Source organism: Phytophthora ramorum, assembly GCF_020800215.1.
Source record: "Phytophthora ramorum isolate Pr-102 chromosome Unknown Phyram_PR-102_s0011, whole genome shotgun sequence".
In the NCBI taxonomy this organism is placed as follows: Eukaryota; Oomycota; class Peronosporomycetes; order Peronosporales; family Peronosporaceae; genus Phytophthora; species Phytophthora ramorum.
This window is the reverse complement of record NW_027150657.1, coordinates 566,472-590,908: the sequence shown is the minus strand read 5'-3', so window position 1 is coordinate 590,908 and position 24,437 is coordinate 566,472. Positions and strand designations below refer to the sequence as shown.

Here is a 24,437-nt window from a genome sequence, read left to right as displayed (position 1 = left end):
GCACACTGTCCGTTCCAGTGCGTGCAAGCGTGAACAGGCCTGCCTAACTTTACCCGAATATGGCTTGTGTAGGCTCTCTGCGATAAGAGGAGGCGTACGCCCGAGTCTGTTAAGGCTATCCGGATACAATTGTTTTCAATCACTTGTGTCGAGCTTTCGTAAGACAGTATGGCGCCGGATCCAATAGTGCGATGTCATTGGCTGAAATACAGTGATGACTTAACAGTTTTGACATGTACAATTGAGATCGTAGTTTGGCTGGCTCTGCTATCTAAATACTACTAACCTACTCGTAGTTGTGTTTCTGCGTGTGCACTGCTTCGGTTAATAATATACCATCCGCAGCATCAGGTGCCCGTGAGCTGTGTCGTTGATTCTCAGCTTTACGATGTCTACGAGTGCACGACGCCCTCGTGGCATGATCTCGATTAGTGGTGATAATCTTCTTCGAGTAAGCCGCCTTTGGAGTATCCGACGTGTAGCTAATCAATGTCACCAGAAAGTAGTGGGTGAGCCTCGACTGGTCCAGCATCGCTAGCGACAAGTTGTTGGCTCCGGTAAGACTCACGCCCTCCCCGTCGGTCTTGGTATCAATCTGCACAACCACCTCGTCGCCCAGATAATCCTTGACGCACGCCGCAAGCGTCTTGATCTGCTCCTTGGCACAAACAAAACATGCACCTCGGTGTCGTCGGCACGTGCGTGTACGCCATGTGGCTTGATACTCTGCCCCACCACCGAACATTCGTAAGCGCACACGCAGAAGTTCATGTCGGAGATGCCCACGAGCGCGCTCTTCCCGAGCCATGGCGAGGATCGGGCTTCGTGTGCCCGGCAGAGCAGTGACGTAGCGTGCAGTGTGTGCGTGTGTGCGTGTGCTCCTGGTAGATCCACATTCAGTTCGTGCAAACACAGCGAACCATATCAGCTATCAGGGGAGCCCTGCCGATGCGACGAGCGGAGACCGAGTGGAGACCGCGGACATCGCTGTGGAGGGTGGCGCTGTACATGGCTCGCGGCATGACAGACGAAGGAGTCGTGCCTTCAGGTTTTCCTTTTTCAGCCAATTGTAGCCGTCTCAATACTTAAATCAAGATGTAGTCATTTTGCGTTGATGGCAAAACATAAGACATGGCGTCGGACAGCACCCCTCAGAAGAAGACAAGTATTGTCTTACGAAAGAGCATGGATCTATGATGGCGTCCAGCTTGGATGCACCTGGCCCGAGCTTTTGTGTACGGAATCTTCCCCATTCTGCACCAAATGTGTCGACACACAATTGAACGGACGAAAACTTACAGAAAGCCAGATTTAGCATTATCTGGGCTTTCCTTAATATTGATCTACCGCTAATCTTTGCGGGCAAATTTATCCGATAAGTTGGGATTCACCTATGGGTTGTTTATACATGCTCCGGAGCCTCCGAATCAGCGACGCTGAGTCAGCGAAAGCCTCTATGTATTAATGCTTGTACAAAGGATCAAACGAGCTTTTCGGCTCGAACGTCTTGGGGCGCTGAGACAACGGCAGCAGTCGATCATCAACTTGATGTGCGAGCTGTGTGTTCGTCTGTCCGCAAAGCACATTGAACTGTACATGTACCTGTACTTCAATCTCGAGATCGGACGCTGCACGGTGGCGGACGGTACTTACGTTGAGTCACTGGAGCGAGCGGTTCCTGCCTTCACCGGGTGTACGGCATGCCACGCAGATGCCGCAGCGACTGAAGCGGTCTACCGTATTGTGGTGGCAATTGCTATTGCTCGTCAGTCGGTGTCTGTCTCTCTAGTAATGCTACTGCATGTGCACTGGGAGGCCCTGCATCACGCATGGGTTATTGCCTTATAATACATCTGTACTTCGAAGTGCAATCACGGCGGTAGTGACTAACCCTAGCGTTCTTTTCAACTTGGATTGAGCATTGGACAAATCCTATCATATGGATACATGAAGTGTTCGCCGTAAGCCTCCCGATCGTAAGATGTGTTGTACCATTCAAGTCTTTAGGCAAATCAGACTTGGAAAAGTGCCTTTCTCAGAAAAAGGTTAGGTCTCACACTCCGATTTACCTACACCCCCGCAAATCGCTGCGAACGTCTTGCGTAGGGCCCTTTTAGGAGCCTTGTGGAGGACCATAAGCCCGATTGACCGAGAATACACGGCCAATCGGAAACTTTATCCTTGCCAAGACTTCCGTAAATCTTCATGAACATAGGTCCTGAATCGTTTTAGTTCTCTCAAATCCTAAGATTAAAGTCCTGCCTTTGCTAGGGAACTACTAGTACTTGTCAAAGTCCACTGAAACTCTGGCAAGACGACAGAAAGGTACAATAACATCCGAAGGCCACACATGGTGTGCGCATAAGCTGTGCAGCACAACCGTGTCAACACTACGCTTACGTACCGTTCGTATTCTGCAGCTACGATAGACGAGCAGCACCATGAACGTGCCACTCCAAGCCTATCTGCGGTTTCACAGCCTGAAGACTCTTACAGGCAGCTCAGTTTGCATTCCTCTTCTCACCACTCAAGTTATCCCAAGCAACATGCACTCGTTCGCGCTGCCACTCGTGGCACTTGCCAGTCTCGCGACAAGCACAGCTGCCGCAATCGATGCACCCTGCAACGGACCGAACGCGCGGACTCAACCCCCGGCGGGTGCCATCGTGGTCGACATTACGGGAACGTACAACGGCAGCTACCAGAGTGTGGCGGAAGGTATGGCGTACCTTCCCAACACCACGGAGGAGCACACCGTCTTCCTGTTCCCGGGAGTGTACCAAGAGCAAGTGATCGTCCCGAAGCTGGCGGGTCCGCTGGTGCTGCAGGGCTACACGTGTGATTCGATGTTGTACGCTGAGAACAAGGTGACTATCACCCACACGATGGCGCAGCGAGACCTTGCACCCGAGATCAAGAATAACCGCAACGCCCTGGTTAGCACCATGCGCCTCAAGTCCAGCAGCGGTGTCAAAATGTACAACCTCAACGTGGCCAACCCGACTGGCAAAATTGACCAGCTCGGTCAGGCGATTGCCGCCTACGTCGATGCTCCAAACTACGGTTTCTACGCCTGCAACTTCACCGGATACCAGGACACCTGTGTGCGCTCACAAGGGCCCCGAGCTCTTTGCTCGTTCGTACATCAGCGGTGCTGTTGACTTCATCTTCGGTATGCGAGCACAGGCGTGGTTTGAATCGTGCGACATCGAGACTGTCGGTGAAGGCTGGATCACCGCCAACGGCAACGTCAACAGCTCTAACCTGTCCGAGTACGTCTTCAACCGTGCACGTGTCTTCGGATCGAGCGGCAACGGGTCGACGTACCTTGGTCGTCCATGGCAGCCTTACGCTCGCGTCGTTTGGCAGAACAGTGAGCTTGGGGACGTCGTCCACCCGCAGGGCTGGTCGACTTGGGACGACAAAACCAGCACGGAGAACGTCTACTTCAAGGAGTTCAACAACAGTGGCCCTGGCGCGGCCATCGAGCAGCGCGTGCCTTTCAGTGGACAGTTGAATGCGTCTGTGGACATCAAGGAGATCCTCGGCGAGGGGTTTGAATCGGCGTGGTGGGTCGACACCAAGTACCTCTAAGCTGCTTGTTCGTAGACGAAGAACACTTTCCCGTCCGTAGCACGACCAACTCGAGTTCTGCATTCTGCGTGCGGTATCCATTTTTCTAGACAACTCCAAAATAATACAAAATAATACATTCAGCTCGTATTATTTCCAAGATAAATGCACAACCGCCTGAAACGGGTCCTGTGGCTGCATCAGAATTCGTTGTAGGCTTCACGAACCACCCGAAACTATTTATGATCGTACTTCTGCCAACATCGTCCCATCCTACGGCCTCTGACTTCTACAGCGCTCAACTACATATGCAAAGTAGTAATACCAGTAGTTCATAGGTAGCTCCTTTCCGGTGTCTCTTCTCAGGCCTCAAACCGCTCAATCCAAATGCACACTGCACCGCCACTCGTGGCTCTGTGTGGCTAGTGCTGTCTGAGCGGAACGCCATAACCGATTAAAAACGGGCAAGTACCAGGTCCGAATTGTGCACTGAATGTTCCCACTCCGCATCACGTGCGAGGTCGACACACAATCGAGCGCTTGTCGTTGTACTTCCCCGCAAGCAACTATTTCATTCATTCATGATGCCTCGCATGCATGGCCACCACAAATGCGTCGCGGAGACTAACCAGGGTTCCATCACAATTAACACTCGTACCCAGAAATTACCGTGATTCACCTACATGTATGAGTATTCACCGCTCGTTACGCATGCAGTGACTCAGCGTATGCCTCTCCCCAACAGCAAGTGTAACTTACACAACATGATGATGCACCGCTCGCCGTACGGCGTCCGATCTCGCGATTAAACTACAGTATAATGTACATCCTAAGAAAAACGCTTTTGACCCTTCTTGCTACGCAGATGCCGCTCGTGGCCGGTAGATCATCCACCCTTCGGCCGACTCACTCACTCAATACATTTAGCAGTGTTCGTAATGCTGCTGGGGCGCTCTGCGTCATGTATTGGGTATTGAATGTAGTGCAGCGATAGGAAACTAGTGGAACCGACATTGTAATGCTGAATGGCAATACATGTAGCAAAAAAACTAGCCTATATAGTGTCTCCGTATCACACGAAGCCTAATCTGTTCTATCCGGCTTAAATTAGGAGATATCCTGGATGGTGTGAAAGCGACTGCCGTACGCCTTCCGATCCTAAGATGCTACTGTAGTTTCCAGAGGCCACACACAACACTACGCTTAGTTCGTAAACAGCTCGACGAACACCACCATCAAAATACCAAATCAAACCAATCGGTAACTTCACGACCTCAAGGACTCTTACAGGCAGCTCAGTTTGCATTCCTCTTCTCACCACTCAAGCTTATCCAAGCAACATGCACTCGTTCGCGCTGCCACTCGTGGCACTTGCCAGTCTCGCGACAAGCACAGCTGCCGCAATCGATGCACCCTGCAACGGACCGAACGCGCGGACTCAACCCCCGGCGGGTGCCATCGTGGTCGACATTACGGGAACGTACAACGGCAGCTACCAGAGTGTGGCGGAAGGTATGGCGTACCTTCCCAACACCACGGAGGAGCACACCGTCTTCCTGTTCCCGGGGGTGTACCAAGAGCAAGTGATCGTCCCGAAGCTGGCGGGTCCGCTGGTGCTGCAGGGCTACACGTGTGATTCGATGTTGTACGCTGAGAACAAGGTGACTATCACCCACACGATGGCGCAGCGAGACCTTGCACCCGAGATCAAGAATAACCGCAACGCCCTGGTTAGCACCATGCGCCTCAAGTCCAGCAGCGGTGTCAAAATGTACAACCTCAACGTGGCCAACCCGACTGGCAAAATTGACCAGCTCGGTCAGGCGATTGCCGCCTACGTCGATGCTCCAAACTACGGTTTCTACGCCTGCAACTTCACCGGATACCAGGACACCGTGTGCGCTCACAAGGGCCCCGAGCTCTTTGCTCGTTCGTACATCAGCGGTGCTGTTGACTTCATCTTCGGTATGCGAGCACAGGCGTGGTTTGAATCGTGCGACATCGAGACTGTCGGTGAAGGCTGGATCACCGCCAACGGCAACGTCAACAGCTCTAACCTGTCCGAGTACGTCTTCAACCGTGCACGTGTCTTCGGATCGAGCGGCAACGGGTCGACGTACCTTGGTCGTCCATGGCAGCCTTACGCTCGCGTCGTTTGGCAGAACAGTGAGCTTGGGGACGTCGTCCACCCGCAGGGCTGGTCGACTTGGGACGACAAAACCAGCACGGAGAACGTCTACTTCAAGGAGTTCAACAACAGTGGCCCTGGCGCGGCCATCGAGCAGCGCGTGCCTTTCAGTGGACAGTTGAATGCGTCTGTGGACATCAAGGAGATCCTCGGCGAGGGGTTTGAATCGGCGTGGTGGGTCGACACCAAGTACCTCTAAGCTGCTTGTTCGTAGACGAAGAACACTTTCCCGTCCGTAGCACGACCAACTCGAGTTCTGCATTCTGCGTGCGGTATCCATTTTTCTAGACAACTCCAAAATAATACAAAATAATACATTCAGCTCGTATTATTTCCAAGATAAATGCACAACCGCCTGAAACGGGTCCTGTGGCTGCATCAGAATTCGTTGTAGGCTTCACGAACCACCCGAAACTATTTATGATCGTACTTCTGCCAACATCGTCCCATCCTACGGCCTCTGACTTCTACAGCGCTCAACTACATATGCAAAGTAGTAATACCAGTAGTTCATAGGTAGCTCCTTTCCGGTGTCTCTTCTCAGGCCTCAAACCGCTCAATCCAAATGCACACTGCACCGCCACTCGTGGCTCTGTGTGGCTAGTGCTGTCTGAGCGGAACGCCATAACCGATTAAAAACGGGCAAGTACCAGGTCCGAATTGTGCACTGAATGTTCCCACTCCGCATCACGTGCGAGGTCGACACACAATCGAGCGCTTGTCGTTGTACTTCCCCGCAAGCAACTATTTCATTCATTCATGATGCCTCGCATGCATGGCCACCACAAATGCGTCGCGGAGACTAACCAGGGTTCCATCACAATTAACACTCGTACCCAGAAATTACCGTGATTCACCTACATGTATGAGTATTCACCGCTCGTTACGCATGCAGTGACTCAGCGTATGCCTCTCCCCAACAGCAAGTGTAACTTACACAACATGATGATGCACCGCTCGCCGTACGGCGTCCGATCTCGCGATTAAACTACAGTATAATGTACATCCTAAGAAAAACGCTTTTGACCTTCTTGCTATGCAGATGCCGCTCGTGGCGGTAGATCATCCACCCTTCGGCCGACTCACTCACTCAATACATTTAGCAGTGTTCGTAATGCTGCTGGGGCGCTCTGCGTCATGTATTGGGTATTGAATGTAGTGCAGCGATAGGAAACTAGTGGAACCGACATTGTAATGCTGAAGGCAATACATGTAGCAAAAAAACTAGCCTATATGTGTCTCCGTATCACACGAAGCCTAATCTGTTCTATCCGGCTTAAATTAGGAGATATCCTGGATGGTGTGAAAGCGACTGCCGTACGCCTTCCGATCCTAAGATGCTACTGTAGTTTCCAGAGGCCACACCACACAACACTACGCTTAGTTCGTAAACAGCTCGACGAACACCACCATCAAAAAACCAAATCAAACCAATCGGTAACTTCCACGACCTCAAGACTCTTACAGGCAGTTCAGTTTGCATTCCTCTTCACACCACTCAAGCCTGCTCAAGCAACATGCACTCGTTCGCACTGCCACTCGTGGCACTTGCCAGTCTCGCGACAAGCACAGCTGCCGCAATCGATGCACCCTGCAACGGACCGAACGCGCGGACTCAACCCCCGGCGGGTGCCATCGTGGTCGACATTACGGGAACGTACAACGGCAGCTACCAGAGTGTGGCGGAAGGTATGGCGTACCTTCCCAACACCACGGAGGAGCACACCATCTTCCTGTTCCCGGGGGTGTACCAAGAGCAAGTGATCGTCCCGAAGCTGGCGGGTCCGCTGGTGCTGCAGGGTTACACGTGTGATTCGATGTCGTACGCTGAGAATAAGGTGACTATCACCCACAAGATGGCACAAGTAAACCTCGCGCCCGAGATTCAGAATAACCGCAACGAGCTGGTTAGCACCATGCGCTTCGAGTCCAGCAGCGGTGTGAAAGTGTACAACCTCAACATCGCCAACCCGTTTGAAAAAATCAAGAAACTCGGTCAAGCGATTGCTGCTTACGTTGACGCCGAGAACTATGGGTTCTACGCCTGCAATTTCACCGGATACCAGGACACCGTTTGTGCTAATAAGGGTCGCGAACTCTTTGCTAAGTCTTACATTGCCGGTATGACTGACTTCATCTTTGGCACGGAGGCGAAGGCGTGGTTTGAGTCCTGCGACATTGAGACTGTCGGTAAGGGCTACATCACTGCTAACGGCAATGCCAACAGCTCTAACCTGTCCGAGTACGTCTTCAACCGCGCCCGCGTGTTTGGCTCGAGCGGCAACGGCTCGACGTACCTTGGTCGCCCGTGGCGGCCCTACTCTCGTGTCGTCTGGCAGAACAGCGAGCTCAGTGATGTTGTCCACCCGGAAGGATGGAAGCGCTGGAATAACGAAAGCGACACCGCCAACCTTTACTACAAGGAGTTCAACAACAGCGGTCCCGGTGCGATCATCGACCAGCGAGTGTCTTTCAGTGGGCAGCTGAATGAATCTGTGAAAATCACGGAGATCCTCGGCGAGAGTTTCGAATCAGAGTGGTGGGTCGACACCAACTACTTGTAAGCGGTTTGCACGCAGACTGACGGAACTTGTTGGTCTGTATCGCCGACGACACATTCGAGCCCTGCTTTCAGCGTGCGGCATTCATTTTCAAAAGAATTTCAAACCCCTTTGACTTGAAAAGAACTCAATTCACTAACATATTACAATATATGGATAGCTTCAAACGACGGTGATCTCCTGATTTACAGCATCAGAATTCCTTGTGGGCTTCTCGAGCCACCTGCCATTAACAATGAATCATTTTGGTTTTATGTGGTAGATTTCATGTAAGCTTACTATATAAAATGGATACAAGACACTTTTGCGTAGTTTGGTTTTGGTTGTGAGAATTTCCTGGAAAGCGGCGAGCTGTTTTCGCCACGCAAAGTTTTCTTTTTAGGTTAGGTTGCACCCACTCGACCCCCCCCCCCCCCCATGACACATTCTCAAGGCTGTCTAGAATCGTGGTTTTGACGTCAAAGTTAAGATACTTGGTCTCACTTTGGAGTCTGCAACATTAGCCATCTCGAAGGTGAGCAACGGACTGTACGCAATCAGAACAGGCGAGATTTAGACGGAAACTCTATCTGAGAAATGCTCCAGAAATCGTTTCAATGAGCCCTGCAGCTCCTTCTAACTGCCATGCCAATGCATCAGCAACTCCAGCCTGCCTGCTGCAGCATGGACTGCCCAAAGCTTTCGCATACGATTGTACGTGGTGGTAATCACTAAGAACACGTAGGGCACATGCGATGGCGAATCATTCTTCTTGTCGCGCTCCGTCGAGCAATTAATCAATTCAAGTACAAAAAGATTCAAAACACGTAAGTAGATTGTAGCGACTAGACTGGTCTTGCAATGACTGCTTCATATAGCAGTTGTGTTGCACCAAGTAGCGGCAAGCTGAGTTGCGCAGGGTAAAGGCCGTCTCGGGGTCGCAGATAACGGTGATGGGGGCGGTGCTGGTGGCAGATTGAGTACATGTCTCCAGCACTGTTGCCGAGTACAGTCAGCACCGTTGCCAAGTACAGTCAGTCTTACGTTTTGAAAAATGGCTTGAATATACTTGAATTGATTAATCCATCTGCTCCGTCCGATCTTAGGATGCGGATTAAAGTGAGTAATTACCATCGCCCCTCGCCGAGGTTGTCCATGATTGAGGCAGCCGGCACAACGGACATAGGAGGTCGTTAGTGATAGAGCTAAATGACATCAATGTACCTCAGAAAAAGAAGAAAGAGGTTGTCCATGATTGTACTTCTACCAACACCGCCATCACACCACCGAAGCGACGAGTTCAGAGCTCAAGTACATACCCAAGGCATTTCCGAAGTTAATCACTTCCAGTTTTTCTTCTCACCATTCAAGTTAGCCCAACCAACATGCACTCGTTCGCGCTGCCACTCGTGGCACTTGCCAGTCTCGCGACAAGCACAGCTGCCGCAATCGATGCACCCTGCAACGGACCGAACGCGCGGACTCAACCCCCGGCGGGTGCCATCGTGGTCGACATTACGGGAACGTACAACGGCAGCTACCAGAGTGTGGCGGAAGGTATGGCGTACCTTCCCAACACCACGGAGGAGCACACCGTCTTCCTGTTCCCGGGAGTGTACCAAGAGCAAGTGATCGTCCCGAAGCTGGCGGGTCCGCTGGTGCTGCAGGGCTACACGTGTGATTCGATGTCGTACGCTGAGAACAAGGTGACTATCACCCACACGATGGCGCAGCGAGACCTTGCACCCGAGATCAAGAATAACCGCAACGCTCTGGTTAGCACCATGCGCCTCAAGTCCAGCAGCGGTGTCAAAATGTACAACCTCAACGTGGCCAACCCGACTGGCAAAATTGACCAGCTCGGTCAGGCGATTGCCGCCTACGTCGATGCTCCAAACTACGGTTTCTACGCCTGCAACTTCACCGGATACCAGGACACCGTGTGCGCTCACAAGGGCCCCGAGCTCTTTGCTCGTTCGTACATCAGCGGTGCTGTTGACTTCATCTTCGGTATGCGAGCACAGGCGTGGTTTGAATCGTGCGACATCGAGACTGTCGGTGAAGGCTGGATCACCGCCAACGGCAACGTCAACAGCTCTAACCTGTCCGAGTACGTCTTCAACCGTGCACGTGTCTTCGGATCGAGCGGCAACGGGTCGACGTACCTTGGTCGTCCATGGCAGCCTTACGCTCGCGTCGTTTGGCAGAACAGTGAGCTTGGGGACGTCGTCCACCCGCAGGGCTGGTCGACTTGGGACGACAAAACCAGCACGGAGAACGTCTACTTCAAGGAGTTCAACAACAGCGGTCCCGGTGCGGCCATCGAGCAGCGCGTGCCTTTCAGTGGACAGTTGAATGCGTCTGTGGACATCAAGGAGATTCTCGGCGAGGGGTTTGAATCGGCGTGGTGGGTCGACACCAAGTACCTCTAAGCACAGAACTTCTTCCCTGTGCTGAAAGCTCCGACAACGCACTCGACCAACGTCACTACGGCATTCCTTTTCAAGACGTCTTTCTGAACAATAACCCATCGTGTTTGTTATTGTGCTTCAACATATTGGCCGAGTCTCGTGCTTCACGTAATAAAATGGCCGATTGATTTCCCCTTTGCTATAACTTCCCCTCCCCCCCCCCGCGTTGATTGCTTCAGCTTGGAAACATACATCGCATCGAAACAAGCTCAACAGGATCAATTATCACTGGAAGCGCCTTGTAGCCTCTCATTCTCTTTGCAAGATAATACATGTATACCTGGAACGAACTCAGCCACAGCGCGTTGTCGTTCGCACCCAGTCTTGAGCAGATTCACGCTCAACAGAAAGTATATTTACAAGCCAACGACGCACTCTACTGTCGATCGAGAGTCTCTACCGACCGGCACTAACGCACAGAAGGTCGCAGAAAGCCATTGCTCTGCAGCGACTTCCTTATAAAAGCAGACGACTCCGATGGATCAACTGCCCGACGCCCACCGCGTGCCGCCGACTCCACCCTCGTCCTGCTCGCCCTCGTCACTCAGCTCCTCCAGCGTCAGCGGCTGCGTCATCTCGACGTTCTCCTCGGCCAGACCCGAGAGCGGCAGCGGTCCGAACGACACGGAGCGCCGTCGACTGTTTTTGACGGACGAGCTGGCCTGCGAGTCGCTCTCGAAGGACCAGGCACTCACACTGGACTGCTCGCCGCTCTCGTCCCTCTCTTCGTCGCTGCGTTCCTCGTGGGGTTGCGCCACCCGCAGCTTCGGGTAGTCGTCGTCAGCGCCGTCCACGTCCATGTCGTCGTCGTCCAGGAAGTCGCTGAGGTCGTAGTCGCTCTCACTGCCCTCGTCCTCGTCAGCCGCGTCCTCCTCGTAGCCTTCCTCCTCGTAGCCCAGCTCCGAGGCCGACAGGAACGTAGTTCTGGCACACGTGGCCACCATGGACTGGATGAGGCTGTTCTTGCAGTGGAAGACCACGAGCGCCTCGTCGGCCGCGCGCTGCAGCTCCGACAGGCCTTTGCACGCCCGCACGCGGGTGCGCACCGTGCGCTTGAGGTTGTGGCGCAGCACGCGCTCGCGCTCGTCCTCTCGGCGGAGCTGCTTGAGCTCGTCCGCCAGGTTCTTGAGCAGTTCGGCGTTGCCCAGCGCCTGCGCGCGCTCGAGGTCGTCCTGCAGCTCGCGCAGCTGCTCGAGGCGCTGGCGCTGGGTCAAGACGTTCTCCACGATGTGCGCGCGCAGCAGCTGCGTCTCGTCCGTGGCGGCCTGCAGGCGACTGGCCAGGCGCTCGCGGCGGCGCTTGAGCATGTCGCCCACCTGCTGGCTGGACGAGGCCACGCACTTGAGCGCCTTGAGCACCTGCTTGGAGTTCTCCACCGGGTCGTCCGAGAGCTGCGGGAGCGGCAGGAGGGGCGACATCCACGACATGGCGGCGGTGGACATGCTGATAGAGGCAATAAATTAGCGACTCCGCGGCGTCCCAGTCCCGATCGGAGCAGGAGGAGGCGAGCGTCCAAATTGAAAGTGCTCTGGGCCCCAAGAGTCTGTGGGGTCGACGCCGGCCGGCCGCTGGGTCCCGGTCATCTCCTACCGTGCGCGTTTATTGCAGACGGCGAGGCGTCTTCTTTGCTGCGAGGGTGACTTGGGGTTTGTAGGACAGGGCGGATCTGTGGAATTGCGTTCGTTTAACGTGTTTTTTCTGCCGAGGCTGGACGGCACCAGGGCCTGGTGCAGACTCCCGTCAGGACAGGAGCTCCGACGGACAAATCGACTTGCACTTGCCCCTGCTTGCGGGTGAAGAAGGGCTTTGACTGCGAGGTGCAGCCAACCTGCCAGAAAGGGGCGTCTGTGTGGCGGTGGTTGGGGTGGATACCCTCGATCCGAAAAGCAGTGCTCAAAACCATGCGCCGCGCAATACTAGTGCAGGTAACGTGTGGGTAACGATGGCTGTTGCAGTCTGTCGCCACTGAAGGGCCAGCGGCGATCGATGGTAATAGGTCCGTGGGGTGGACGAACCCGACAGTCGTGTGAGTGAGATGGCGTGTTGACGAGTGCGATCGCACCAAGCCGCTGTTGTCGACTGAGGAAACAGCGTCTCCGATTTTTGGCGTGCTAAAAGGTACCTATCGTCAAGACGGTACGAGCCCGAAGTTGTCTGCGTTTCTTTTGCGTCGTCCCGAACTGCTGTTTTGTATGCGCCATCTTCAATGTCGTCGAGATATTAGTTGGCGTAGCGTTGGTGCTCCAATATCTGCGAGGCTCAGTTAAGGTGTAAACCGTCTGGCAATTCGGGTTCTTCAATGATGAAGTCCACGGGTTGTAAGGTATGATGTCAAGAGCACCAGACCATTCAACCGCGTACGAATGCAGCAGCTTACAACGATTTACAGGAAGTTGTAGACGTACAATTTATTACGCGATGGATTCAAACGTGATGGTGTCAGGCAGTAGTAAACCTGTTGATGTAGTGTATTGTTTGTACGATACTACACAGAACCAATGGAAGAGTCAAACTACACGGTACCTGACTCGATGGACAGTTACAGGATCTTGTTAGGAGGCCGCCAGTGGTCCAAGTGAAACCACTGGGTGTCTTACATGATTCCCTTTCATGCTGCCATCAGCATGAAGGCTTCCTACTGCATTGAGACGGATAGCCGGTGACGATTGTATAGTCCTCTCACTTTCCACTCTGATAGCTACTGCACAAGTATCGACAATACACTAGGCTACAAGTTTCCAGCAGGATTGCCACCTGCCCCGCCCCGTGTTTTCAAGTAGCTTCAATCTCCGGAAAACACTACAGTGAGGCAGTTCGGGCCCCAAACATCGAATCGGCATCCACGTCCTCGTTTTCTAGAACTCGAAAGAGTACAGCTTTGGAGCCACGACCATATTGTTAATAAAGCCACCGAATCAGCTCGAACTTTCCGCTTGCTGCTGCCTCAAATACACCACATGACACAAAGTGGCTTCCTGCGACTCGGAGGAAAGCCACGATCGTCGCAGCCGCAGTCTACAGCCGTTTCTCTGACACTCACACCAACTCGGTATCTACTTTCAAGTGGCAGGCTAGCGAAAGCGGTGAAGAAGGCAGTATTATTGCATTTTGATAATATAATATCGTACTCTTGCTGCGCACACAGTGCCCTACTTTCACCACTGTTAAACTACGACACGCTTTCGCTGTGAGCCGGCATAAATCTTCCTTCGAAACTTGCGGTTCGAGGAGAACTACCCGACCGCTCTAGAGTGTACAGTACAGTACAGTACCCCCCCCCCCCCCCCCCCCCCAAAAAAAAAAAAAAAAAAACACACACACACACAGATACATACCCTGTCGTTTCCGGTTTTCTTTTTCAAGAGTCTTTGAAAAAAAATCTCACACAGAAAAGCAAAGTCGAAAATGGAGGAGGCTCCGCTCTTGGTTGACGTCACGATCTCGAACGTCCTCATAGCTGACATGCCGCTGGACCAAGACTGTGAATTGAGTCGTTTGTTCTGCTAGACTTTTTGTGGGCGTGGAGTCTCCAATTTTTCGAGTCTGGCGAAGCTTCTTCGCACAGAACCCCACCACTATCAATGGGAGTTCTTCCAGGCGATGGTTCAAGCTGTTCGTCGCGGAGACTTGGGTACGATACAGTTGCTGGCTCGTATCGGCTGCACCTCGCAGTCAAAGCCCTTCTTCACCCGCAAGCAGGGGCAAGTGCAAGTCGATTTGTCCGTCGGAGCTCCTGTCCTGACGGGAGTCTGCACCAGGCCCTGGTGCCGTCCAGCCTCGGCAGAAAAAACACGTTAAACGAACGCAATTCCACAGATCCGCCCTGTCCTACAAACCCCAAGTCACCCTCGCAGCAAAGAAGACGCCTCGCCGTCTGCAATAAACGCGCACGGTAGGAGATGACCGGGACCCAGCGGCCGGCCGGCGTCGACCCCACAGACTCTTGGGGCCCAGAGCACTTTCAATTTGGACGCTCGCCTCCTCCTGCTCCGATCGGGACTGGGACGCCGCGGAGTCGCTAATTTATTGCCTCTATCAGCATGTCCACCGCCGCCATGTCGTGGATGTCGCCCCTCCTGCCGCTCCCGCAGCTCTCGGACGACCCGGTGGAGAACTCCAAGCAGGTGCTCAAGGCGCTCAAGTGCGTGGCCTCGTCCAGCCAGCAGGTGGGCGACATGCTCAAGCGCCGCCGCGAGCGCCTGGCCAGTCGCCTGCAGGCCGCCACGGACGAGACGCAGCTGCTGCGCGCGCACATCGTGGAGAACGTCTTGGCCCAGCGCCAGCGCCTCGAGCAGCTGCGCGAGCTGCAGGACGACCTCGAGCGCGCGCAGGCGCTGGGCAACGCCGAACTGCTCAAGAACCTGGCGGACGAGCTCAAGCAGCTCCGCCGAGAGGACGAGCGCGAGCGCGTGCTGCGCCACAACCTCAAGCGCACGGTGCGCACCCGCGTGCGGGCGTGCAAAGGCCTGTCGGAGCTGCAGCGCGCGGCCGACGAGGCGCTCGTGGTCTTCCACTGCAAGAACAGCCTCATCCAGTCCATGGTGGCCACGTGTGCCAGAACTACGTTCCTGTCGGCCTCGGAGCTGGGCTACGAGGAGGAAGGCTACGAGGAGGACGCGGCTGACGAGGACGAGGGCAGTGAGAGCGACTACGACCTCAGCGACTTCCTGGACGACGACGACATGGACGTGGACGGCGCTGACGACGACTACCCGAAGCTGCGGGTGGCGCAACCCCACGAGGAACGCAGCGACGAAGAGAGGGACGAGAGCGGCGAGCAGTCCAGTGTGAGTGCCTGGTCCTTCGAGAGCGACTCGCAGGCCAGCTCGTCCGTCAAAAACAGTCGACGGCGCTCCGTGTCGTTCGGACCGCTGCCGCTCTCGGGTCTGGCCGAGGAGAACGTCGAGATGACGCAGCCGCTGACGCTGGAGGAGCTGAGTGACGAGGGCGAGCAGGACGAGGGTGGAGTCGGCGGCACGCGGTGGGCGTCGGGCAGTTGATCCATCGGAGTCGTCTGCTTTTATAAGGAAGTCGCTGCAGAGCAATGGCTTTCTGCGACCTTCTGTGCGTTAGTGCCGGTCGGTAGAGACTCTCGATCGACAGTAGAGTGCGTCGTTGGCTTGTAAATATACTTTCTGTTGAGCGTGAATCTGCTCAAGACTGGGTGCGAACGACAACGCGCTGTGGCTGAGTTCGTTCCAGGTATACATGTATTATCTTGCAAAGAGAATGAGAGGCTACAAGGCGCTTCCAGTGATAATTGATCCTGTTGAGCTTGTTTCGATGCGATGTATGTTTCCAAGCTGAAGCAATCAACGCGGGGGGGGGGAGGGGAAGTTATAGCAAAGGGGAAATCAATCGGCCATTTTATTACGTGAAGCACGAGACTCGGCCAATATGTTGAAGCACAATAACAAACACGATGGGTTATTGTTCAGAAAGACGTCTTGAAAAGGAATGCCGTAGTGACGTTGGTCGAGTGCGTTGTCGGAGCTTTCAGCACAGGGAAGAAGTTCTGTGCTTAGAGGTACTTGGTGTCGACCCACCACGCCGATTCAAACCCCTCGCCGAGAATCTCCTTGATGTCCACAGACGCATTCAACTGTCCACTGAAAGGCACGCGCTGCTCGATGGCCGCACCGGGACCGCTGTTGTTGAACTCCTTGAAGTAGACGTTCTCCGTGCTGGTTTTGTCGTCCCAAGTCGACCAGCCCTGCGGGTGGACGACGTCCCCAAGCTCACTGTTCTGCCAAACGACGCGAGCGTAAGGCTGCCATGGACGACCAAGGTACGTCGACCCGTTGCCGCTCGATCCGAAGACACGTGCACGGTTGAAGACGTACTCGGACAGGTTAGAGCTGTTGACGTTGCCGTTGGCGGTGATCCAGCCTTCACCGACAGTCTCGATGTCGCACGATTCAAACCACGCCTGTGCTCGCATACCGAAGATGAAGTCAACAGCACCGCTGATGTACGAACGAGCAAAGAGCTCGGGGCCCTTGTGAGCGCACACGGTGTCCTGGTATCCGGTGAAGTTGCAGGCGTAGAAACCGTAGTTTGGAGCATCGACGTAGGCGGCAATCGCCTGACCGAGCTGGTCAATTTTGCCAGTCGGGTTGGCCACGTTGAGGTTGTACATTTTGACACCGCTGCTGGACTTGAGGCGCATGGTGCTAACCAGAGCGTTGCGGTTATTCTTGATCTCGGGTGCAAGGTCTCGCTGCGCCATCGTGTGGGTGATAGTCACCTTGTTCTCAGCGTACGACATCGAATCACACGTGTAGCCCTGCAGCACCAGCGGACCCGCCAGCTTCGGGACGATCACTTGCTCTTGGTACACCCCCGGGAACAGGAAGACGGTGTGCTCCTCCGTGGTGTTGGGAAGGTACGCCATACCTTCCGCCACACTCTGGTAGCTGCCGTTGTACGTTCCCGTAATGTCGACCACGATGGCACCCGCCGGGGGTTGAGTCCGCGCGTTCGGTCCGTTGCAGGGTGCATCGATTGCGGCAGCTGTGCTTGTCGCGAGACTGGCAAGTGCCACGAGTGGCAGCGCGAGCGAGTGCATGTTGGTTGGGCTAACTTGAATGGTGAGAAGAAAAACTGGAAGTGATTAACTTCGGAAATGCCTTGGGTATGTACTTGAGCTCTGAGCCCGTCGCTTCGGTGGTGTGCTGATGGTGCTGGCAGAAATACGATCGTGAAAAATCTCAGCGAAGGACGAGCAGATACGGTACCGATAGTTCATTTTTCGCCTATCGTCTATTACTTCCGCATGCTTACTCTAATTCGCATCCTACGATCGGGCTGAGTGAGAGCGTGATCGTTGATCATCACGATTTGTTGAGGGTGTGAGCTGCTGCTCGTGGTGTCGAAGAGTGATTACTACCACCGCTTGTGTCCCGTGTTCTTAATGACCATTATAACGTACAATCGCGTTCCAAAGCTTTGGGTAATCCGCACCACAACAAGCAGGCTGGAGTTGTTGATGCAATTTGGCAAGGCCGTAAAGATCCGCTGAAAGGTGGTTTACGCCGACAGGCCTTATTTCTCATGCTGCATGTCCCGCGTTGGCGTTGTTAAGGTTGTACCTCATCATGCCTCTGTCCGACTTCCGACTGCGTAACCACCACTAGCTCGTTAGCACACGGCATCGTATCGCACGTGCAGCCCTGCAGCACCAGCGGATCATTGAACTTCAGGACAATCAGGACGACGACCTGTCAGTGATAGGAAGACGAACAGGGTAGTACTTCGCCGTGGTACGTGTATTAGGGATGTTCGCCCTCCGACACCGGTTTTGCAATTGCACCAGGACGCTTTGAAAATCGGACTCAACTGTACACTCCTACCATCTTTTGTAACAAGTTGAAGTGATCCAAACCCTGTTTTGTGATCCCATCTCTGTCTCCTGTCACCAATTCACAAATCGCACACAAAACGTCCCCATCCCATACAAATTCCAACTTTCGACCACCATGGAGGAACAGAAGCGCAAGGTGCCCGAGCACAAGGCGCTCGTGTCGGACCAGAGCCAACCGCAGCTTGCTGACGCCCATGTGACGTGGGACGAAGAGACCATCGCGCGCCACGACCTGGACCGCGGCACGCGCATGAAGATCGACGAGCCCAACACGCCCTACCACTACTACGCGGAGGGGGACGATGTGGGCGGCGTCTCGCCCGCGCGCAGCCTGTCGGGCAAGGAAGCGCAGCCCCCAATTCAGGTGGATCTTATTTGTGCGGTACAAACAGCAAATTGTGGGTAGGTAATACTAACAAATATCTATGCTGTGTTTTTTTTTTAGTGGGACGAGCTGCAGTCCAAGCTGCAGGATGTCAAGGATGGTAAGAAAAGTGAGTGGGACAACAGCGACAACGAGAGCTCTGAGGGCTTAAGCTTTGCCGCGCGGGATGAGGAAGGCAAGAAGATTGACAAGGACCCGCACTTTGCGGAGAAGCGCAAGATGCACTACAACGAGTTTGAGCGAGTTCGAGCGTGGAAGATGCAACATGCAGCAGAAGATGAAGAGGAGGAGGAGGAGGAGAAGCTCGCGGCGCAGCCTCAGTAGGTGAAGGAGCGTTGAAGGAGATTTTTCTTTGTTTCGTGGATGAGGGCAAGAGCGAGATCTAGGCAACTGGACCACGAGGTGGCATTGTGAGGCCAAAGGGTGAGTTGATAGATAGATACATTGTGATGGAGAATAAGCTGAGCTAGCGGTGCATCGCGGCTGCCTGGTTTCCTAGTCTGCTCTCTGTTTATCTTCTTTCTTTGCCTAGACTGTTTTTGCTGTTGCTGTGATGCTGTTGGATCCAGGGTTAGAAGTGGCTGCCGAACTTGGTCCGTCCGGACATGGAGCACTTGGGCGCCGTGCGGTACGTAGATTCGACCTGCCAGCCAACAGAGCTCTTGTGATCGTACATGTTCGGGCCAGGGACGCCGTCGGCGGTGGAACGACCGGTTTTGGAGCGCGACTCCGTGCCAAAGGAGTACGCTGCTGCTGACGTCAGCGTAGATACTGCCTGGCGACCGACTGCTTCGACAACAACCGAGTACTGGCCAGGTCCGACGTCCGCCGTGCTTGCGTTACGAAGCGGCTTTCGTTCTACCTTGGGGAAGGATGACATCGGATTGGACTTTTGCGTGGATAAGACGGTGCGCCCGATTGTTGGGGTGGTCTCGTAAGCTCCTGGCCCCGGGAATTTCTTCTGGCCAGTCATCGGAGACCATTTTTTGCCGAGAGAGTAGCTAGGGGCTGCTCGCTCTCGCGGATTGACGATGGCTGTGGTGTAGTCGCCGGGTCCTGGGAATTTCGCAGAGGATTTCAGATCGGCGGTGGAGCCAAACTTCTCTCGCCCACTAATGGAGCACGATGGAGCCTGCACCATCGTCGACAAGACCGGCTTGCCAATGGACGACGGGATCTGGTACGCTCCCGGGCCTGGAGACTTGGCTCCACTGGTCGTGCGGGGACGCGTGCCGCTGCCGAAGACCGTCACGGGTGCAGTAACCTTGCGTGAATCGACTTGCTCGCCGCAAGAGGATTTAATGTCCGTGAACGCTTGGTGAATCGGACTTCCTGGGCCCTTAGGCGACTTGGACGGAGACGTTTGCGCACGCGGAGGTGATGACGCCATTGTGTTTGATCAGTGGCTTTTGGTTTTCGGCTTGCGCTGTTGGTGACGGAAAAGCAAATGCTGTACGCTTCTAGTCGAGCACTTGCTGTTGTTGGTCTGGAAGCAGATCGGAATTTGACGGTCACCGGACGAGCCAACCGCAGAGTCTGCTGGTCGATTGGAATATGGCTGCCTTGGAGTCTCACCTGGTCAGTGGCGAGGTTTGCAAGTAGGATGAAGCCCAATAGCGTTGAAGAAAGTGGGGATCAGGCCAACAGGAGCTCAAGCTTAGGTGGATGGTGATGCTATTCACGGCCTCGCGGCTTACGGTAAGCCTTACCCGACACTTCTTTGTATGAGCCTTGAAGGACTGCCGCTCGAAATAGCTCCAAATGAGGGTCTGTGATGCAGACGGCAGCGTTGCAACAACTTAAAAATATGCAGTCATTTTACACTGGCAGGAGGAATCGCAATGACATTTGACTGAATCGAAGCGTCTCGAGAGTCTCGAGTTGAGACCAGGCTGAAGAGCATGGCAGGGTCTGTTCGAGTGCAGCTTTCCAGCAGTGGCAGAACCACCGGAATGACGCTGGCATGCTGATGTTTGGATAATCATCGCCTGGAATGATGGTTGCTGACCCGGTGCTGATGTACCACCAGCACGTCCCTGCGCTGACGGAATGCCAGCATTGCCGCCGCGGACTCCAGCACGAGGCTGCACTTCTCGCTGGACGGATACGTGCATGAGCGCCCGCTTCAGCAGTCTGCTGAGCACGAGCTCCTGGCAGGAGTACGCTGCAGACGAAGATTTTTGTGCGCCCCTTGGACGGTATCTTTGATGTAGGGCGGACAACGGCTATTTAGCAATTTCTAACCGGATTCGTACATAATTTAGTTAAATCAGTCCCAGTTGCTGCAAATTGGCGCAGCGAGCGCGTGGCAGGTGCGGCTGCGATCCGTCAAGCTGGTGCAGAAGCATTACATGTAGCGCACACTCCTGTTCAACTAGGGCAGTCCTGTACATGCATTGCTCTCTGTCGTTGGGATGATTCAAATCACCCGGGCCCTGTCTGAAGGCGGCAGCGCTGGTCTGCCTCGCAGAACTGCTCAGCGAGGGCTGCCTATGCGATTTCTGAATGAACATCCGGGATTAGGGCCGCGGCAATGCTGGCCATCTCTGCTCACATGAAGCGGAATGTGGCGGCGGACGTCCGCCCACTTCTTATTCAGGTCCGCCCCTCTGTCTACACTTCGCCACCAATTGGTTCACAAAGTTGCGCCGCATATCAAAGAAATGCATTTGGGACATCCCCTCTGTGCATTGCAGCGAAGGCAGCGGCTGCACATTGCGCTGCTCAGCTCTGCCCGGATCGCTTGGATTCAGAGAGAGCCAAATTGAACACCTCCAAAATGAAGTTCATTTCCCGATGCCACTGAACACCGCGAGTCGCGCATTGCATTGACGACGCAACCAAGTCTCCCTGTTTCTCCAGCAACGAAGCTCCGCCACCGGTCTCCTCACTCAAATCCCGCCTTGCACTTTTTTCCAAATTAATCCCGTCCTTTTTGCATTTCTACCGCGTTTCTAAACCCTTGCCTCACATATTTTTGCTCTCGGATCCGTCGTTAGCACGCCCCCAGTCTCGAATCCGCTTTCAAACGCGCACACCAGTCATCCGCGCCCTGCAGCTCCAGCGCCAGCGACCCCTAGCACTCCCACACAGTCTCCATCATGAGCTCCAACGGCAGCACGGCCAACAGCACGACCGGGATCCTCAGCAGCGACTCCAACGGCAAGCTCGACTACGGCAGCACGAGCTACAGCCAGGTGATGGTGGACGTCAAGAACGCGTTCGGCCGGGGCGACGCCGAGCAGTCGCGCCTGCTGCACCAGCTTAAGACGGAGATGGGTAGCCACACGCACGCGCAGGAGAACCACATGATGGGCGGTGAGCACATCAAGAGCGCCGTGTACGGCGGCCTGGACGGTATCATCACCACGTTCGCCACGGTCACGTCCGTGGCCGGCTCAGGGTTGCCCCACTCGGTGATCCTCATTATCGGTCTGGCCCACCTTGTGGCCGACGGACTCAGCATGGGGCTCGGAGACATGCTCAGCAGCCAGGCCGAGGCCGACCTCGCCAACCATGAGCGGTCCCGAGAGCTCTGGGAGTTTGAAAACTACCCCGAGGGCGAGATCGAGGAGATGGTCGAGCTGTACGAGAAGAAGGGCATCTCGACCGACGACGCGCTGCTCGTGGTGCACACACTGGCCAAGTACAAGGAAGCTTTTATTGACATTATGATGGTGGAGGAGCTCAACCTCATGCCCGTGGACGAGGACGACTCGCCGCTCAAGGGTGGCATCATCACCTTCCTCTCCTTTATGCTCTTCGGCGTTATCCCGCTGCTTTCGTACCTCATCAACCTCATCCCGGGCATCAGCATGAGTCCGGACACGACGTTGTACCTGTCCTGCTTCCTCACGGTCGTCACGCTCTTCTTGCTGGGCGCCGTCAAGGGCAAATTCGTCGGCCAGAAGATGTGGAAGTCCGGTGGCTCCATGGCCATCAACGGCACCATTGCGGCGGCATGCGGCTGGGTTATCGGCTACTTGCTGCAGCTCACAGGCATCCAGAACATTGGATAAGCTGCCTGCACGGGTCACCTTCCGCTTGCAGTACTCTGCAAGCGGAGGGACGGGCACAGAAGGGTATGCAGTGAGCGTCGCAAAGACGCATGAACAGCTCGGGTAGAAGAGCTGACCGCTAGTTGCAGTTGTATTCACGACTTTATATTGAATGATCCATACACTTGTTTTGCGCTTGTTTTGGGCTTGCTTTGCGCTTTTGTCTCTCGTTGCAAGAATCCGGCGGAATGGGGCAGCTATTCTGCTTCTCGTCTCTGAAATCACGGTGGAACGGCGGTGACAGAGCTCCAAGTCAGCACCGAGTGAGCTCTATCTGACGCCTGGGAAATCTCACAGGCCTTCAACGAAGCCCGTCATGGCGCGGATAACATCCATACACGACACTTGAAACTGTACGCTGATCACAAACAGCACTGCGATGACCATGAAACCCATGGTGAAGAGCATTGTCCAGGGGGCAATGGGTTTCAGCACCGCTGCAAAAGGAGAGTCCAGGTCGAATAAAGAAGACCGCAGCGCCGAGCTGAGAATCATAAAGTTGTGCAGGCAGCCGTTGTGCGAGCTCACGCTCAGAATCCGCCCGTCGGAGGTCCACTGGAGGTCCTCAAAACACAGTGAGGGCGCCTGCATAGAGCTACTGCCCGAGTTTCCGGGTCCTGAAAGATCTGCCAGCATAGATGATGACGATGGCGGAGGTGATCCTCCAGCTCCAGAGCTATTGGCAGTTGAGCCAGAATGTGAAGATGACGGAGCTGGCAGCTCGCTGTCCAAATACTCGACGGCGATCTCTTTCCAGTCGCTCATGCGCACCACCTTGATGCAGTTGTCTCCACAGGTTGCCACGGTGCCATTAGCTTCATTGTACACGATCTCGCGCAGAGAGTGCTCGTGAAACTTGGCACAGTACTGCTCTTGGCCGATCTCGTTCAGGTGCGTGGAAATAATCACAACGTAGCCCGACGAGAAGCCCGCGATAATGTAGCCGTTGCCAAACCACTGGTACGACACGATATTGCCGTATCGCGCCTGGAAAGCTAGCTCCAGCGCGTTTTCACGCTCATTCAAATCGTAGAGCAAAATGGTCTTCCCACCCATATTTACTGAAAGTATGGCGTCTTTATCCTCCGTCTTGCCGCCAAACTACAAAACAACGAATCATCAGTAAATTGTACCAGATGATCCAGAAAAACACAACAGTGCTGCCGTACTGTAACACTCTGAGGTGACGCCTTGATCTTGACTTGGTCAAAAGTCCGACCTGAAGGCAAGCAAATAGTAATCTGTCTGTCTTCCGATCCAAAGGCGAATTTGTCTTCAAGATTCCAGTCTCCACACAAAATCCGGCGTTTGTGTTTGCTCGCCACTTGGGTCTTGGTACCAGTAGTATGGTCGTAAATGTATACTTGTCCTCGATTGGTACCAACGGCCAACTGTTGACAAATAAAAAGCAACCATTAGTTCTCATCTCCTGACCCTCACCATTTATATTATAATACCAGTAGTGAGTTGGGCGACTTGGACCACTTGATGAAGCTCACGTCCTTGCACGGCAAGTCCACGAGTTGATGCTGCTGGATCTTCTTGGGCTCCCACAGCACCAGGGACGATGAATTGGCCTGCACAATGGCCAGGATGTCTCCATTCTCACTCCACTCCAACAGTGTGCACATACTGCACCAATAATAACGTAAATAACACGAAATATGTCATAAAATGTGCCAAACTCGTCACCTTGGCGACGGCGGCACGATCTGATCCACGAGTTTTCCACGTCGACCGAAGATGTGCGCGACGCGGGACGTCCCTGACGACGCCACGTAATCGCCGTGGGGGTCCCACGCGTACTTGACGGGCCCCGCCCCATGGTGTCTCGCGTCGACCGAGAAGATCATCAACAT

General features: G+C 54.3%; 12 protein-coding genes across 12 annotated transcripts; 7 read left to right on the top strand and 5 right to left on the bottom strand.

Moving 5' to 3' along the window:
• Positions 1-286: 286 nt before the first annotated feature.
• KRP23_11004 (uncharacterized protein) lies at positions 287-808 on the bottom strand (the record flags this gene model as incomplete). Its single annotated transcript, XM_067881511.1, has 1 exon — positions 287-808. The coding sequence occupies one exon, from the start codon at positions 806-808 to the stop codon at positions 287-289; it is 522 nt and encodes a 173-aa protein (XP_067740814.1).
• A 1,738-nt stretch (positions 809-2,546) lies between these two features.
• On the top strand, positions 2,547-3,594 carry KRP23_11003 (Pectinesterase; the record flags this gene model as incomplete). Its single annotated transcript, XM_067881510.1, has 2 exons — positions 2,547-3,104; positions 3,187-3,594. The coding sequence occupies 2 exons, from the start codon at positions 2,547-2,549 to the stop codon at positions 3,592-3,594; spliced, it is 966 nt and encodes a 321-aa protein (XP_067740813.1).
• A 1,319-nt stretch (positions 3,595-4,913) lies between these two features.
• KRP23_11002 (Pectinesterase) lies at positions 4,914-5,960 on the top strand (the record flags this gene model as incomplete). Its single annotated transcript, XM_067881509.1, has 1 exon — positions 4,914-5,960. The coding sequence occupies one exon, from the start codon at positions 4,914-4,916 to the stop codon at positions 5,958-5,960; it is 1,047 nt and encodes a 348-aa protein (XP_067740812.1).
• Positions 5,961-7,278: 1,318 nt separating this feature from the next.
• On the top strand, positions 7,279-8,325 carry KRP23_11001 (Pectinesterase; the record flags this gene model as incomplete). Its single annotated transcript, XM_067881508.1, has 1 exon — positions 7,279-8,325. The coding sequence occupies one exon, from the start codon at positions 7,279-7,281 to the stop codon at positions 8,323-8,325; it is 1,047 nt and encodes a 348-aa protein (XP_067740811.1).
• A 1,361-nt stretch (positions 8,326-9,686) lies between these two features.
• On the top strand, positions 9,687-10,733 carry KRP23_11000 (Pectinesterase; the record flags this gene model as incomplete). Its single annotated transcript, XM_067881507.1, has 1 exon — positions 9,687-10,733. The coding sequence occupies one exon, from the start codon at positions 9,687-9,689 to the stop codon at positions 10,731-10,733; it is 1,047 nt and encodes a 348-aa protein (XP_067740810.1).
• A 521-nt stretch (positions 10,734-11,254) lies between these two features.
• KRP23_10999 (uncharacterized protein) lies at positions 11,255-12,214 on the bottom strand (the record flags this gene model as incomplete). The annotated part of the gene is made up of 1 exon (XM_067881505.1): positions 11,255-12,214. One exon carries the CDS (start codon positions 12,212-12,214, stop codon positions 11,255-11,257), a length of 960 nt encoding a protein of 319 aa, XP_067740809.1.
• A 2,598-nt stretch (positions 12,215-14,812) lies between these two features.
• On the top strand, positions 14,813-15,772 carry KRP23_10998 (uncharacterized protein; the record flags this gene model as incomplete). The annotated part of the gene is made up of 1 exon (XM_067881504.1): positions 14,813-15,772. One exon carries the CDS (start codon positions 14,813-14,815, stop codon positions 15,770-15,772), a length of 960 nt encoding a protein of 319 aa, XP_067740808.1.
• A 521-nt stretch (positions 15,773-16,293) lies between these two features.
• On the bottom strand, positions 16,294-17,340 carry KRP23_10997 (Pectinesterase; the record flags this gene model as incomplete). Its single annotated transcript, XM_067881503.1, has 1 exon — positions 16,294-17,340. The coding sequence occupies one exon, from the start codon at positions 17,338-17,340 to the stop codon at positions 16,294-16,296; it is 1,047 nt and encodes a 348-aa protein (XP_067740807.1).
• Positions 17,341-18,250: 910 nt separating this feature from the next.
• KRP23_10996 (Protein phosphatase inhibitor 2) lies at positions 18,251-18,844 on the top strand (the record flags this gene model as incomplete). Its single annotated transcript, XM_067881502.1, has 2 exons — positions 18,251-18,499; positions 18,581-18,844. The coding sequence occupies 2 exons, from the start codon at positions 18,251-18,253 to the stop codon at positions 18,842-18,844; spliced, it is 513 nt and encodes a 170-aa protein (XP_067740806.1).
• Positions 18,845-19,091: 247 nt separating this feature from the next.
• KRP23_10995 (uncharacterized protein) lies at positions 19,092-19,910 on the bottom strand (the record flags this gene model as incomplete). The annotated part of the gene is made up of 1 exon (XM_067881501.1): positions 19,092-19,910. One exon carries the CDS (start codon positions 19,908-19,910, stop codon positions 19,092-19,094), a length of 819 nt encoding a protein of 272 aa, XP_067740805.1.
• Positions 19,911-21,621: 1,711 nt separating this feature from the next.
• Positions 21,622-22,539, top strand: KRP23_10994 (Vacuolar iron transporter 1; the record flags this gene model as incomplete). Its single annotated transcript, XM_067881500.1, has 1 exon — positions 21,622-22,539. One exon carries the CDS (start codon positions 21,622-21,624, stop codon positions 22,537-22,539), a length of 918 nt encoding a protein of 305 aa, XP_067740804.1.
• A 330-nt stretch (positions 22,540-22,869) lies between these two features.
• Positions 22,870-24,437, bottom strand: KRP23_10993 (WD repeat-containing protein 19; the record flags this gene model as incomplete). Its single annotated transcript, XM_067881499.1, has 4 exons — positions 22,870-23,679; positions 23,748-23,969; positions 24,036-24,210; positions 24,271-24,437. The coding sequence occupies 4 exons, from the start codon at positions 24,435-24,437 to the stop codon at positions 22,870-22,872; spliced, it is 1,374 nt and encodes a 457-aa protein (XP_067740803.1).